Source organism: Misgurnus anguillicaudatus, chromosome 7 (assembly GCF_027580225.2).
Source record: "Misgurnus anguillicaudatus chromosome 7, ASM2758022v2, whole genome shotgun sequence".
Taxonomy (NCBI): Eukaryota; Metazoa; Chordata; class Actinopteri; order Cypriniformes; family Cobitidae; genus Misgurnus; species Misgurnus anguillicaudatus.
The window spans coordinates 8,086,329-8,102,227 of record NC_073343.2 but is presented as its reverse complement, the minus strand read 5'-3'; the positions used below and the strand labels follow the sequence as shown (position 1 = coordinate 8,102,227).

Sequence of the window (15,899 nt, the reverse complement as noted above, 5' to 3'; positions counted from 1 at the left end):
CTCAAAGTTCACTGCCAGGCAATATACACTCACCTAAAGGATTATTAGGAATACATGTTCAATTTCTCATTAATGCAATGGTGTGGGGGATGTTTTTTTGGTACACTTTAGGCCCCTTAGTGCCAATTGGGCATCGTTTAAATGCCACAGACTACCTGAGCATTGTTTCTGTCCATGTCCGTCCCTTTATGACCACCATGTACCCATCCTCTGATGGCTACTTCTAGCAGGATAATGCACCATGTCACAAAGCTTGAATCATTTTTAAATTGGTTTCTTGAACATGACAATGAGTTCACTGTACTAAAATGGCCCCCACAGTCACCAGATCTCAACCCGATAGAGAATTTTTGGGATGTGTTGGAACGGGAGCTTCTCAGTCAACTGCAAGATGCTATCCTATCAATATGGGCCAACATTTCTAAAGAATGCTTTCAGCACCTTGTTGAATCAATGCCACGTAGAATTAAAGCAGTTCTGAAGGCGAAAGGGGGTTAAACACATTATTAGTATGGTGTTCCTAATAATCCTTTAGGTGAGTGCATTTTCTTTAACAGAATTCGCCTTTCAAAGCCTACAGCGAACGGCCGGTTTGGACTACAGCCCTCTACTTCCTGCTTTAATGACGTCAGTAAAACAGTTTTTGACTAAACTCCGCCCACAGGAATACGGCAGTTGCCAGCTAAGCCAACGGCAAGCTAAGCTGCTACACACTTAACAAACTACACAATCAGAACTCGATATGTATTTCTGAAGGAGGGACTTCACAGAACAAGGAAGACATCAGCCCGTTTTGAGGACCGTGAAAAGCGGTATCAGTTAAGTAAATTGTGTGAAAAATAATGTGTTTTTTTTACATGTGAAACATGAACACATGTCACACAATCAAAGCTTCAAAACGCAGAAAGAACGGGACCTTTAAAAAAATGAAACATTCAATCATTTAACAACATGAACTAAGATGGGCAATGGACAACCTTGTTTCTGCTGGTTTACTTACATTCAGGGCCTTCTTCACACCCTTTAAAGTGACATTGAATTCTGCTCTTTTCTCTGCTGTCCCCATTGAGCATATAAAAACTTGGCTAATCACGCTGTAACTCAGACCCTCTAACTATTCCTCAGCCAATCAATAGCTTTACCGTCCCAATTAAGGTGGGCCGGGTCAGGGCCAGGCCACAGTCAGTCCTTTACAACTTAAATGCCATGTTTAAATCCATTGTGTGTATTACAGTGGGACGAGCAACCTGACCTTCAAGCTTTTAATGCCTCGTTTCAATAGTGCCGGACATTAATGCACTGAAGGAGAGCTTGCAGTGGTCATTTTGTCGGTTCAACAAATCAACAGAGTTTAAACTGAAAGCTTAGTCTGACTGCTAATCACTGTGTTTACAGAACTTTCTTAGAATTGCCTTTTTGTGTTTGGTAGATGCTTTCATTTTTGGCAGGTATAGTTTTTGCCAATGCATGCTTATCATAGTGGATCAGAATAATACATGTTAGCCTCTGTTTATATGCAAGTACTGTATACATGTGATATGTCTGTCTCTGCAAGGTGTTTTTTCTAAACAGATGCTTTGCCCCAATGTTTAAAATACATTTTGTATATAAAAACATTTGTTCTTTTGCCACAAAAAGTAATAACAAAATAGACGGAGATTGTTATAATGTGCGTTTTGAACACAGTTTACATTTCAATCCAGTTAATACTTTATTTAGAAACTTGTTGGTGACATTACAAAAGAAATTGCCTCACGATCCAAAGATGTAGAGTCGACCAACAAACGTACAATGCAAGAGTGCAAGGTTTATAATACTTGCTCGCCCATTTTTCACCTTGTGGTACATTTCGATATTATACTTAAGTCTTTTATCACAATTTCGACCAGACGAGAGAAACTCACAAGATATCAAAACAAAAATCTATATATAATACGTGGGCAATTACAGCGCGAAGTTAGCGGCGTCGGGTCATTGTCAGTGCGCGGCGCGCTTTTCTCATCTCGCGGGGTCGTTAGACGATGATGGATGTAAACCTATAAAGTATCTAAACTGGACCTTTTAACAAACCATGAGCAATACTATCATTTCTTTAATAGAACCTGCTGACCGTGTCATTCCGTTGTGCCATTCGTCATTTTCCCAGTGAAATAATCAATAACTCTACGCTCTGAAATAAATAATCTCAAAGTCGGGGAACATTATATCTTCCCACCAGGCAGAAAGACACAAAGAGCCAAGAGGAAGGCTAATATGAAACATATACACATGGGCTATATGGCGCAAACCCACAGTAAAGGCGTGCTTTGAACACTGATGCTAGCATATGTTTACGCGTAATGTCCATCAAACATTTCATCGACGTTTTATTAAACGCAAAAAATGCATTGGATCTTGCGTTAGAAACGAATAAATATTAGTAATTATAAAACTAATAAATAGAATATTTGTATGATTTTTTTTTATTTGATGCAATTGAAATGTATATAATTTAAAAATAAGTAATTTGGTTAATAACTTTGGTTGTGCAATGAGATTTAAAGCATTTTTCAGACAAATGTCTATTCTAGACATACATTTAATTACATTTACATCTAGACATACATTCTAGTTTACATTTAAATTTGAAATGAATTTAAACTATAATAATGTGAACAATAAATAAATTACATAGTGTACATAGATCACACCTCTTTATCTGAAAATATTGACTCTCAATCCTGTCAACACCTGATGGCGCTAGAAAGTGATGATAAACATGCAATGAAAGTAGACATATACTTAAAACTAAATTTGCTTTTCAGTTAACTGTAGCATTTTTTTATTTTGTGCTAACAAAGCTTTATTTTAATGCTTTATTTGAAATCTTTTTATAGCCTACACAGTTTTTTTGTGTAGGCCTAGTGTTGGAATGACTTAATGACATTGGACATATAATTTTCATGATATCATTATTTGACACACTATAGACAGATCAAAAGAAGATGACGACAACATCAATATTAGTAGCCTAATAATATTATTTTATTATCATTCATGATTAGATTATAGTCTTCGTTATGTCCAGCTCTAAATTACTAATTGTTCAGCTAGGTTACAGTTTATCTATCAAGTTATTATAAGAGCTTAATATTATCTTAACAACACTGAGCCTGAATTGTAGTTCTTTTTACTTGGATTGCAGTCTGTGTGAACGCATGCAGTAAATCTTAATTACCCGTAGAGGACGCTCTCGCCTCGTTCAATCAGTAACTTCTGTGCGTCCGATTCACTCATGTTAATTATATAAATAAACTGATCATCATAATCATGAAAAAGACGATTTTATTTAATGTGCACAGAGCTGGTAACTTTATGATAGGCCTAACACACGTGTACACAGTTTTTCCAAAACTGTTTTCAGTAAGAATGCTGTTCACCGGCGAAGGCGGCTTAAGGGTCACCAAATATATGGCCTCATTGCATTTTTGCATTGCATTGATATTTTTATTTATTTATTTTTTGTTCGTTTGTTGTTTTATTTAAATGATATTCAACCTAATACTTGCCTCCAAAATGCCTACAGTAATTCCAGTTGAATCATGATTCAAATTATTAACAATCTAAAAAGAAAACGTTTATTCGATCTTTCGACGACAACAAGTTAAAAAACTACCTGTTATATAGCATGACTTTAATAGGACTGACGTAAATACATTTTTAACGAAATTTACTAATGACACCGCAATGTGATTTGACCAATATAAAAATCTAAATAGCCTTTATATGGTTCCCAATATAATACAGGGCTATGTAATAATATTTTGCTTACGTAACAGATTATTATGCTATAAACAATTGTAATATTTACTAAATAGATTTTAATATTACGATGCAAATGCTCAGCACATACTTTGTTTGTATTTATCCTTTATGCCTTTATTTTTCGTGTTATAAATAAAGTAGGCTGTTTATCCTGCGCAATTTCATCTCCCAAACAAATATTCTGTTAAAATATGCCGAAATGCTATTTATTTCTAATTATAGCCTATTTAAAAAATAACTTTGAGAGAAGTGTATTAAAAGTGTCAACGTTGACTTCGCAATGCTCTTGTCATCATAAACTACCTTAGCGCTACGGCCTTCGTGGGCACCGTTTGAACTAAATCCGTGTTCCTTTGTGTTAATGGTCCGTCCTCATTTGCCACCTAATTGGACTATATAAGACCAATAACATGAGAGAATTCTTATCCCAGCAGCCAACGCGAAGAGTCTGGGAGGCCCCTCCTCTCTCTCGACTCCCCACTTCCCATCTCTCCCTTCATCCCATTTGCTATTGTACGTGCCCAATCGCCGTATACTTTCTGCATTTAACTCGGGTGACATTTTTATTTCATCATTAGCATCTGGCGCCAGACGGACGCGGTGAGCATCATTTTCACCAAGAAACTCTCGGAAGATGATCAGCAAGATTAATATTGTTTATCTCGCCTCGTGTTATTGTCTTTCTTTCTAACGTCAGTGCTGACTGCGTAAGCCAATTTCCAGTACTGGAAAAGTTTCACACGGACCTTCAAACTCTTAACAGATTTTTAAAAGATTTTTCAACGGTTTTCCACTGTGGTCAAAAGTACCAGAGCCCTAACTTTCCAGCCAACATGCCCGAAACAACACAGGATACATGCGGTTCAGCGAAAGATTCTCCATTTTTTATTAAAAATCTTCTAAACTCCGACAGTAAACCATCAAAGCCTAAACCTATTTTGGCATCAACTAAAGCGGCAATTGATGGCAGCTTCTCGCTTTCTCAAGTTGGGGAATTCAACTTTCCTCGCTTTGAGTTGCCGACCCAGCGCTTTGCGTTACCGGCTTACCTCGAGCGCGCGTCTGCATGGTGGTACCCCTACACACTCAGTGCCTCTGCGCATCTCCACAGAACAGAAGGTAAGGTTTGAACTGCTGTTTTACATACATACCTATTTACTTGAATTTGTTTTGGCGAATGTATTTATTTGTCAAAATGTATAACTTAGAATGGCGTTGAAAATTTAAATTCAACCCGTAACATATTTTTTAGGAATTGTTTCCACCTCTACACTGCAAAGTGCTTTTCCCCAAAGGTTTTAGTCCCTTTAAGTGAAATAATCAAACCAGCAGGAGATGGCTTGCATAAGCATTTATATTATTAAAATACGAGAGTTTTCTGAAGTCTGTTTTTAACATTTGAGATTTGGATAGTTGAATGAGCACAGGAACCACACTTGTTTGCACCTGTCATGTGACGTGACCCATGAAACCTGATACGAAAATGTTTTTGAAAGAAACCTGGTACTAATTTGATCTCGTTTATTCTAGCAGCACAGAAAGTGAGAGACTCATCTCCGATCGAATGCACCGACAGAGATTCACCCGAGCTTGTGCTCAAATCAGACCCGGACGCCAAAGACGACGAAGATGATAACAAAAGCGGAGACGAAATTGTCTTAGAGGAAAGCGACACCGAAGAGGCCAAAAAAGAAGGCAGCGTGGACGACTGGAAGAAGAGTGACGATGGCGCAGACAAGAAGACTTGTCGAAAAAAGAAAACGCGCACGGTGTTCTCGCGGAGTCAGGTGTTCCAGCTGGAGTCCACATTTGACATGAAACGCTACCTCAGCAGCTCAGAGCGCGCGGGCCTGGCTGCCTCCCTTCATCTTACAGAGACTCAAGTTAAAATATGGTTTCAGAACCGCAGAAACAAGTGGAAACGACAACTGGCAGCAGAGCTGGAGGCAGCCAATTTGAGTCACGCGGCTGCGCAAAGGATTGTGAGAGTACCCATCCTGTATCACGAGAACTCGGCATCCGAGAGCTCCAGTACACCGGGCAACGTGCCCGTATCCCAGCCGCTGCTCACTTTCCCTCATCCGGTTTACTACTCTCATCCCATCGTCACCTCCGTGCCGCTCCTTAGACCAGTTTGAGACGACGAGAGATGACTTTTTATATGTAACTATGTATCTAATACAATTTTACAAAGACTTAAAGACTTGAAAAAAGAGAAAGAAAAGAGGGAAGTGAAACCAAGCTGAACCAAGAGACATTTTGTTTGCTATTTTGTTTAAAAAATAATTTAAAAAAGAAAAAAATGTACACTGTCATGCATTTGCGCCCAACATACTTATACAACTCAAAGACATAAAATGAAACATAAGACGATGATTGTTAGAGGCCTACATTTCGGATGTTGAATTTTGGTGGTGAATTATGACTTAGTTAATTTACTGTCACTATTATTATTATTATTATTATTATTATTATTATTATGATACAGGTCTTTCAAACGCGTCTCACTTTCTATAAATATAATTCACAAATTAAGAAGTATTTATACTCATGGTTTTGTTAAAACACCGAAAAATATCCAGCAGCCTGAACCACGGATGTGCAATACTACTGTGTACTACTGTATATTTACACAAAATATTCTTTTGAGATTCAATCATTTTTTAGACACATTTATTAGGACAGGAAGATAAAACTATTTGAAAAGTATCAACCACTGAAAACTAGTTTTGTGTCCTTGGTCCCGCGCTTTCAATGGACAATCACATGCTGTTTACTTGACAGAATTTGCAGAAGGTACACACACACACACACATACAAATTAAACATTTACTTATATTATTTACAGATGTATACATGTACAGAGATATAACGAACCAAAATGAGCAAAGGAGTCATTTGTACAGTAATACCTTTTTTTACACTGTATTGCAAAATTTTGTTGTGAAATAAATGGAAACTATAAAAGTCTGTAAAATGTCTGAAGTGATTAACCTTGTGATTGAAGAGTTGAAGTGAGGGTTTGGTGGAAAGTCGCTTTGATATTTAAAAATTTGATGGTGATTAAAAATATAGATAGACCGGCAGCATCCGTCGCAAGAGTATTAATAAGATATAAGATATGATTTCGAGTAAATGCAACAGGCCGAAGATAAGAATCAAGAGAGAATAAATGAACATGACAAATAATTTCGCGAAACCTTTACACAATGTTTTTAGTTAGAAAAGTGATATTGTAATCATTTAAATTGTGTGGAGGTAATTCTGTTTGTGTCAACACTTCAAAATATACACCTTTTTTTAATAATTTATTAATTTAACCGACAGGTTTTGTAATTAATAAATTAATTAAGACGTGTATTTATTTTTATCAACACAACTAAATGTAAATATTTTTTTATTGTTGTTTTTACCTTACAGCCTTAAATGTAAACGACAGTTTGCTAATTCAACCTTGCAGCAATACAGGAATTGTTTCACTTAAGCCTCAACAAGCTGAAATACCCATTACCATCTCAATCACAAGCAGGTGCACCTTTAAATCTGGTGGACTCAACAAGCGATGTTTTGCTAAATGGCGTTGTCAGTAAAACAGTATAATTATTGGTGAGAGCTGGCGCAATTGCATTAAGAGTTTTACGGGTCTTATATGTCTGTGTTTGTGCATTTTAAAGAGAGAAAAACAAATATTCGTTTATTATGTCTTTTAAACGTACATAAATAGGCTATATACATTTGATATATAAATAATACATTAATTTAGTAAAAAAATATAATACAAATAGTTTCAGTAACAATTACTGTTTTCCATTTTATTATGAATATTACAATTATTATTATTATGTGATTTATTTAAAAAAACAATATTATTGAATTTACTTCGGTGTGGCTTTTTGAGTCTTTTTTAAACTGTGCTCAGCAGTTGTTTAAAAATATTGTTGACGCAATTACGTTTAAAAAAGACAATTACATATAAGCATTTTCGTTCATATATGATTAGCAATTAAACATTAGGTAGACTATACATTTTGTCCCGACAATTGAGGAAATTCGTTAGCCCTATATCGTCGGGAATTTGACTAGCACTGTTACAAAATTAAATGCCTACAACTATGCATTAAACGGAGTCAGGATCGAGAGAACTTTAATATGGGTCAGTCAGGCACATCGACAGGCATTGGACTTTCTATTGCAGCTTTCCTCTACAGATCTGAGTTGAAGCTAAGCACGCAGCCAGCACATTCAAATGTCGCCGTATAATAATCATAACTCCAGTATTGACGTATAATATAATGCATGCTCAGCACGACCCCATTATGGTGAATTAATAGATCGCAGAGGCATTATTGCCTGTCGAGTATTGATCGGGTAACGTCTGTAAAATATTGTTTCAAATCAAGGGCATTGCTAACAGTTCTGTTTTTCCTGTTGGCTTACTGATGACCTTGATCCACTGTAATAAACAAAATATTTATCATTCGATAATTTCCATTTGACCATATCTTTATGTAAAAAAAGGAGATTGTGGGGCTGGGATAAACAAATAAAATGCACTCCAAAGAAGCATCCAGTTAACATGGGAAGGGTTGGGCATTAGACTACTTGTGCATATATAGCTGGAAGACTTATTAGGCGGGTATTTAAATAATCCCCACTGTATAGGATTATTACAATTTTACACAATAATGTTTTTTCTCTCTTTGTGATTGTGATGGGGTTGTCAACTCATCAAAGCTTGTTTACAGCTCACGGTGATTTAACAATTTCGATTAAGCACAATAGGTTTAGTTATCCAGCCTCACATTTTTAGCCGGACAGCATAGCAGATAACTCATTGCGTCACAGGATGAGATTGACAAAATTGACTATCATCTGCCCTATTGAATTATCTTTGGCTGTTTAAGGGACATGTTTTTCAGCGCTCTGCCAAAGTACATTTATCCACAATAGACTGCGAGAACGTCAACTCAATCACGTGTATAACGCTTGAAAAGAAAGTAGGACTATCTTTGCTTGTTACTTTCTGGAAATGTTTGTGTATTCAGGAAAAGGGATATCTTATTTTTCCCCACCTTTCCTATTTGCCTTTGTGATTGAAAGCGAGCATCAGATTTTCATCAAAGTTCTATTAAGTGAAACATAGGTTGCGGGGCAGCCTCTGATTGAAACAGTTTAAATTTTAATTGTGTTTTTAATTTGACATATAGTTGCGGAGAGGAATGACACCACAACGCCGAGGGGCGGTCGATTCGCTTAATTTCTCCCTCAGGGATTGATGAGTATATCAGAGCAGTAGATTGGAAACCCATTAAGACTCAATGGTTAGGTTGTTAATTGGATCTTGATGAATAGAAGCCCTTGGTTGAACTATACTGATCCAATCTTCTTGACTTTCTGTTTTCCAATAAATTACCCAATTCATTTCCCAGCCGTAGATTACATAAATTGTACACCTCCAGGGCTTGAGCTTCCCGCCTGCCTGCTTGCCTGCCCCCCCCCCCCTTCTCTGCAAAACCATTTGAGAAAAAATAAAAGACCAGCCTCAGATTCTTGAATGAAAATCGAAACATAATCAGCGTTTATACTTAGAAAATTTATTGATATCATTTTCTCTGGTAATTTCCTTATCTTAAAGTTAGACGTGCCATATATCATAATACACACGTGCAAAAGGTCCTTTGTTTAATATTTATCGAAGCTTGATTTTCAGATCAAAGGCGCCTATGACTTCATCTGTCTTTCTAGCGGAAGGCATTTTTGCCAGAGCTTGGTGTGTTCGTCATTACTGTCTGCTTTATGCTTCACTGACAGCTCGTGCAAAGCTCCATTTGAAAGATCTTTGCCTCGTGGACGCCTGACAGATTGTGCCATAAACCCTGAATCTTCATCACCTGTCTTTGTGATTTTAAAAAAAAAAAACATCGATAACACTAATCAGTTTGTCTTTAAATTCAGTTAAAAACTTTTTTAATTTTTGTTCTCAATAAAGCCAAACACTGCTTTAAAAAAACATAACAGCACACACAAAAATAGCACATAACATCATACACAATACGCATGTTTATTTACATTTTTCGAAAAAGTCCCTCGCATTTTCCCCCAAAATAATGCACAATGCCTGCATTTCTGGTGTATTGTTTTGTTTAATACGTCTAAACGGCCTTTAAGCCATCCAGACTCGGTTGACAGGCGCAGCGTATAAAACCGGCTCTTTAACGATCATTGCGGATTTTACGCCTTATGTGAATGCGCCATAAATCGTAGAGCCGCTGTGAACCGGCCCCCTCATATTTTACGCAGTAAATGGCTATATGTGGGCATATGGTCTCTCACAATAGGTCTCTTTAACAACCGCTCCAAACAGAGTTGCAGATTGTGACAGTTCAACCACATCGTTTCCATCATCGTGTAAATACAGTGCACGTGTCGTAATAGCGCCTTTCTGGACCAAGCAGACATTGGGCTTCATTCTATAGCTATAGCTACGTTGTAAATGGACAAGAAACATATTTTAGATCGCATAAATAATATTAATAAACACATCTAATAAAAAACTTTTAAAATTGGTTGGTGTGGTTCACAGTCCACAGTTTGAGTGTGCGTGGCATTCTTGCCGACCTTTGAAATTTGTAGTCGAGGTCGCTCAACCCTGGCTCCCTCTGCTCCATTAGGTGTCCGAGCGCTGTCACCACGACAAAGCATGAACATTTGTTAAGTGTCGCCAGCCTTTAGAAAACGCTAACGAGAGCTAATGTGGCAGAGCCACAGCTGCCCTAGAGACACAAGTCAGGGGTGGGGCGCGCGCACCCCCCCAATCAATTAGTCAATCAATTAAAGAGGGTCCTGCCCGCTCTAGCCGGCATGCAGAGGCAGTAGATTAGCCCACCATAATGATCAAATTAATTCTTAAACGGAGATAATGGACGTGGAATGAGTTTATTATTTTCAAGAAAAATGAGATAGGATCCATTATTAGTTCCTAGACTGTGTGTTGGATTATTTGACCAATTTGCCATTTATAGCACAAGACTAGTGGAATTTAAAACGACTGTTTAATAAGATATATGATTTTGAACTCAACCATGGTTTCAGATGACTTGTGATTATGAGTTCAAAATGGCGAATTATTAATATAATCCTAACCTTAAGAACTCGGAGTATGCACTACACCAAACAATAAACGTTTACATTTATGCATTTGACATACGCTTTTATCCAAATCGACTTGATGCATAACAAGCTATAAATTTATAAGCATGTCAGTATGTTTTTCCTGGTATCGAACCTATGACATTTTTTTGCGCAGCTAACGCAATACTGTACCATTTGAGCCACAGCAATGATCAGCTGCGTTGCAATAAGTTTGTGTCAGGCATTCCAGTCTACAGTATAATCTATTTCAAATAAGACTTCTGAATCAGGTGAGCAAATTTTAGTTTTTCATGCAGATTTTGTAACAACCAAAAACGTACTTTAAAAAAATGCAAGTGACATATCAGTTATATGTTATTGGTAGAAATTTAAGAGCCAGTTAATATGCCCCAGTTGACAAAATCTTAATTGTATTCAAAATTTCAAGATAAGAAATATTTGGTGTAATAAAAGTAAGCTTGCTCGTTATACCACAACAAACAATGGTTTTGATATCAAGCATGAAAATTACAGTAAGATGAAAATTACTAAAAGACGCAACAATAATCATAATTTGTCAAAGCAGGCACTTACATGACAAATGAATAATTGTACGCCCTGCAGTATACAGAAATCTAAAGCAATAAAACATTGGATATAGCCTAATTGTTACTTGCAGGCAATATTGGGACATTTTAAGAGATTTGTAGGAGAGAAATCTGAGCTTCCTCTTAAATAGCTAATATTTTGCATCAAATTAATTTCCACCGAATACTCTGCACTTTTCTTTAACCATTGAGGAACTCAATCTTTTTAAAATTTGAAATTTCCGGGCGCGCTTTAAGCGCGTGATTGGCCAGCGCCGGTCTTACCTACATGCAAATGAGGGCACGTTCCACCCGCCTTGAGACCAGAGCGCGTGGTAGGGGAGAGGAATGCATTCAGACACTTTTGAGCCCCACGAAAAACAACTTTTTAAAACGTCCCAACAGCTTTAAAGAACCCCTTTCAGCTGAGAAGAAAACATTCTCTATATGTAGCGGAACTTATTACTGCATTGGCATTTTAAAATTTTTAGTTCATTTTTGAATTGTTATGAGGCGAGAATGAATAATTCGGAGGACAGCGGAAGCAAGTGCTCGCCTGCCCCCATTTCAAGCTTTACCATCCAGTCAATTCTGGGCACTTCCAACGAGGGAGTCCGGTCAGCTGGAAAAGACAGTCCAAAATCCCAGCCGAGGAAGCGAACGTTGTCCGTGTCATCAGAGGACGACTGCAGCGGCGGAGAGGACTCGGGTGACTGCTACTGCTCAGAGCCCAGTGTACCGGAGTCCTGCAACCCGCACCAGCCTCTCAACTTCTGTCTTGGTAAGTGAATATAAAAAGATGCAATTTTATTGTTGTTGTACATTATGCATTTTATTGTTGTTGTTGTTACATTATGCATAATAGTCATGCTTAATATAAATAGTGATGTAATGATTTTTTATTGAGTTATTCAGGTAGGCTAGGCTACATATGATGTCTTTAGAAGTATTATATAAAAATACGTTGTTTTTGTCGACGCTACGGCTCTGATAATGTTGTCCCCGTTGCCAGTACTGGGAAAACTCCAGTAGTGTTTTATCCGACATATTATCGCGCCTCAGCGCACAGGGTAAAGGTCAAATAATTAACGGCATGTTTTCTGCCGCATCCCGAATTTAATCGAGTCTGCTAATTGATTATGCTGCCTTTCAGTGGCAACGCTGGATTTCGTCAATTGAGCGTTAAATGTAACACGATTTAATTAATATCGTGCACCAGTGCTAGTCATATTGTATTGTTTATTTAACAGGGCACTTGTAGCCTTTTTACAGTCGATCAAACAGTCAGAGTTCAAATTTAATGAACTCTTGTGTAAAGTATCGAGTAATGGCTTTGTTTAGCCCAAAAAAAAAATCACCTAGTGATTTTGATGACAGACGAATAGGTTTCAAAGCACAATTTGGTACCACATTAAAAATAAAAGCTTTTAGAACCATTTATTGAATTAGGTTATGTAGACACGTTGGTTTAAGGGTCGCAGATTTTTTTCACATTAAACGATTTATGTTACAGAATGGGCCTGTTGTTTTTTGAGGTTCTTATAAGCACAAATTTATTAGACAGTATTTTTTCTTTTGCGTGGGTTACAGGTGCCACGAAGGGACTTCTACCTGTGCAGGATGGGTTAGACCGTCGGCCACATTTGACACCATCCATACTACCGGATTACAAAGAGGAGCAGGAGCGAGCGTGTAGCCAAATGTCTCCCGTGTCTGAAGAAAGACAACGAGACGGGCCGGACAAACAGAGCAGTTCCGCAAAGAAAAAGACGCGCACTGTTTTCTCTCGGAGTCAGGTTTATCAACTCGAGTCCACGTTCGATATGAAACGCTATTTGAGCAGCTCTGAAAGAGCCTGCCTCGCCTCCAGCCTGCAGTTAACGGAGACCCAGGTGAAAACGTGGTTTCAGAACCGACGAAACAAATGGAAACGGCAGCTCTCTGCTGAACTGGAAGCTGCGAACATGGCGCACGCTTCGGCGCAGACTTTGGTTGGGATGCCACTCGTTTTCAGAGAAAATTCGTTGCTCCGGGTGCCAGTTCCGAGGTCCATTGCTTTTCCAACCCCCCTGTATTATCCGGGAAGTAATTTACCGGCTTTACCATTATACAATCTTTACAACAAGATTGAATATTAACTTTTATGCACAACGAAAATTCCTCAAAAAGGAAGACACACTATTACACGCATACAAAACACACATTTAAGTATTTAAATTCATGTCTATTTATAGCCCTTTCTTTGGTAAAAAATATATTTCTTATTATGCAGCAATTAAACGAATATATGTGTAAAACACGAAAGCAACACGTTTCTGTACATGTCCTATAAAATACACCATGTGTATTATAATTATTTTGTACTTTTATTTACATTTATGTCCCTCGATTTACCAATTTTACACATTATGAGGAATGAAAAGATTTAAATAAATGTGTAATCATTCCATGCCTGTCTCTGCAGTGAAAGCATCTGAGATTTGGAACAATCTCATCAATATTAACAAAAACAACAATAATAATAATACCTATTGTAATTATTTTAAAAAGTGCTTTTAAGCAATTAAACAATTTTTTTTTCTTGTATTAAATTCTAAAATCAAAAACAGCAATAACAGAGTTTTTAATAGCCTACTTGATGCAAAGTTTGAAGTTTTGCCTGTTTCTTTAAAAAAAAATTTATTCATACCGGTGATCTCTCACAATAGGCCCATATATACATATATTGTGCTCTTCAGGCGTCACTAGCTAAAGACAAGCGGAACATCCACACATACCTGCCCTAGATAGGGAGGTAGGCTATATATGGGGAGGTGTATATATGTTTTATATATATTAATATTATATTTTGAAAATACTCTGCCCTTATGTTCATCAGACATGAAGACAAACGCCCTGTTTGTATTACAGTGACATTGGGTCATGTAAAGTGTCCCCAGTTGATGCTTTTGCAATTAGGGATAACTACATGTTCCTTGTCACGGGAACACGCATTGAAACATACTCGGAGACAAGCGGAACGTCAAAAGCTCAGCGGGGCCTCAGTGAAGCCGCAGTACAGAATGACAGTGCTCGCGGTGCAATCTGATAACACTCGACCGCTGTCAGATTACAAAGGCTGTAGTGGTGTCATGTTGCTCTGATTCCATGTGTCTGTACAGGGCACAGAGAAAGTTCATTATCAACACACAAGTACTCTTTCCAATATGTCCACATACAAATAGACGATAACACAACGGTTTAAATGGAAGCCCTCAAAATATGTCAATTGTAACATTCAATATAAACCACGCTATTTCTTCATTCATCTTGTGTAATACGGTCCCACATAAAAAATCTGTAGTATTTCCTATATATATTAACCACAGTAAACTGTAGCAAATTGTAGTGTACTATATATTATAGTAATTACTAATTTATACTACAGTATACTGTGCTTTACTAAATTGATAAACCACAGTAAACACTGCAGTATACTTTATTATTCACTTTGGTTTGAAAATCAATAAGAATTTTGATTTAAGAAAACTTTATTTTATACTACTGATATTGTCTTAATAGTGATAATAAAAAAGTGTAATTTCTGAATTAACATATAATTAATAGAAAATATAAATCATATAGTATATCTTATTCTCTTTTATAGGCCTTAAATTCTTTAAGAACTTACAAGTTCTGAAATTATTGTTTAATTGGTACCTAAAAAACCTATTATAGGGTCAAGTACTTTAATATATTGGTTGAATATATTATAAAAATATAATTAATTCCTTCTTTGCCCTAAAACACCAAATGCACAAAATCTTCCCTTAAGGCAGAATGCAGAGAGGCTCTAAGCTTGTTAGTAATACTTTTGTTGTATTCTGTTTGATTGACAGCTCCAAGCAAGTCAGACTGTTTGCAGTATTCATGTGTGTAAATTTCATCCTATAGGTTTTCTGTGTTTCTCCAAGTTTCTCACTAAACGCCAGTAAACTTGCATACGCTTCCATTCAGTGTTTTACACACATTTGACAGGTGTGAATTACAAATTTTAATAGCACAGCAATGAAAATGATTTGAAGTGGTTTGAAGAGGTGGAAGACAGTGTGGAGCAGATTTGTTGAGATGATGTGTTGTGCCTCAGGATTCATCAAACCTGCCTGGCACAGCGAAAAGCAAGAGTAATTCAGTTTGCGATGTAATTTATGAGCAAGGTAATGGGCACTATATATAAGGTGGTGAGAGACAAAGAGAGTGAGAGAGGTTTAGAAATAGAGAAAAATGTTTTTCCATTCTTCTTATATCAAAGCTGACATTTGTCTATTAATTTAAAAGCAGTGCTAAATCTTAAAAAAAGCATTATTTTCATAGTTTGAGTTTATGTGACACATTAAA

General features: G+C 37.0%; 2 protein-coding genes across 3 annotated transcripts; both read left to right on the top strand.

The window, feature by feature from the left end:
* Positions 1–3,618: 3,618 nt before the first annotated feature.
* On the top strand, positions 3,619–7,090 carry hmx3a (H6 family homeobox 3a). Of its 2 annotated transcripts, none has more exons than XM_055171351.2 (2): positions 3,619–4,923; positions 5,338–7,090. In XM_055171351.2, exons 1-2 carry the CDS (start codon positions 4,638–4,640, stop codon positions 5,940–5,942), a joined length of 891 nt encoding a protein of 296 aa, XP_055027326.1. In that variant the 5' UTR covers positions 3,619–4,637; the 3' UTR covers positions 5,943–7,090. The 2 variants fall into 2 exon arrangements, with proteins under 2 accessions (XP_055027326.1, XP_055027325.1); XM_055171350.2 differs by having other exon boundaries at positions 3,622–4,923; positions 5,335–7,090.
* Positions 7,091–7,712: 622 nt separating this feature from the next.
* On the top strand, positions 7,713–13,875 carry hmx2 (H6 family homeobox 2). The gene is made up of 2 exons (XM_055171352.2): positions 7,713–12,303; positions 13,113–13,875. Exons 1-2 carry the CDS (start codon positions 12,042–12,044, stop codon positions 13,658–13,660), a joined length of 810 nt encoding a protein of 269 aa, XP_055027327.2. The 5' UTR covers positions 7,713–12,041; the 3' UTR covers positions 13,661–13,875.
* The last annotated feature ends 2,024 nt before the right edge of the window (positions 13,876–15,899 follow it).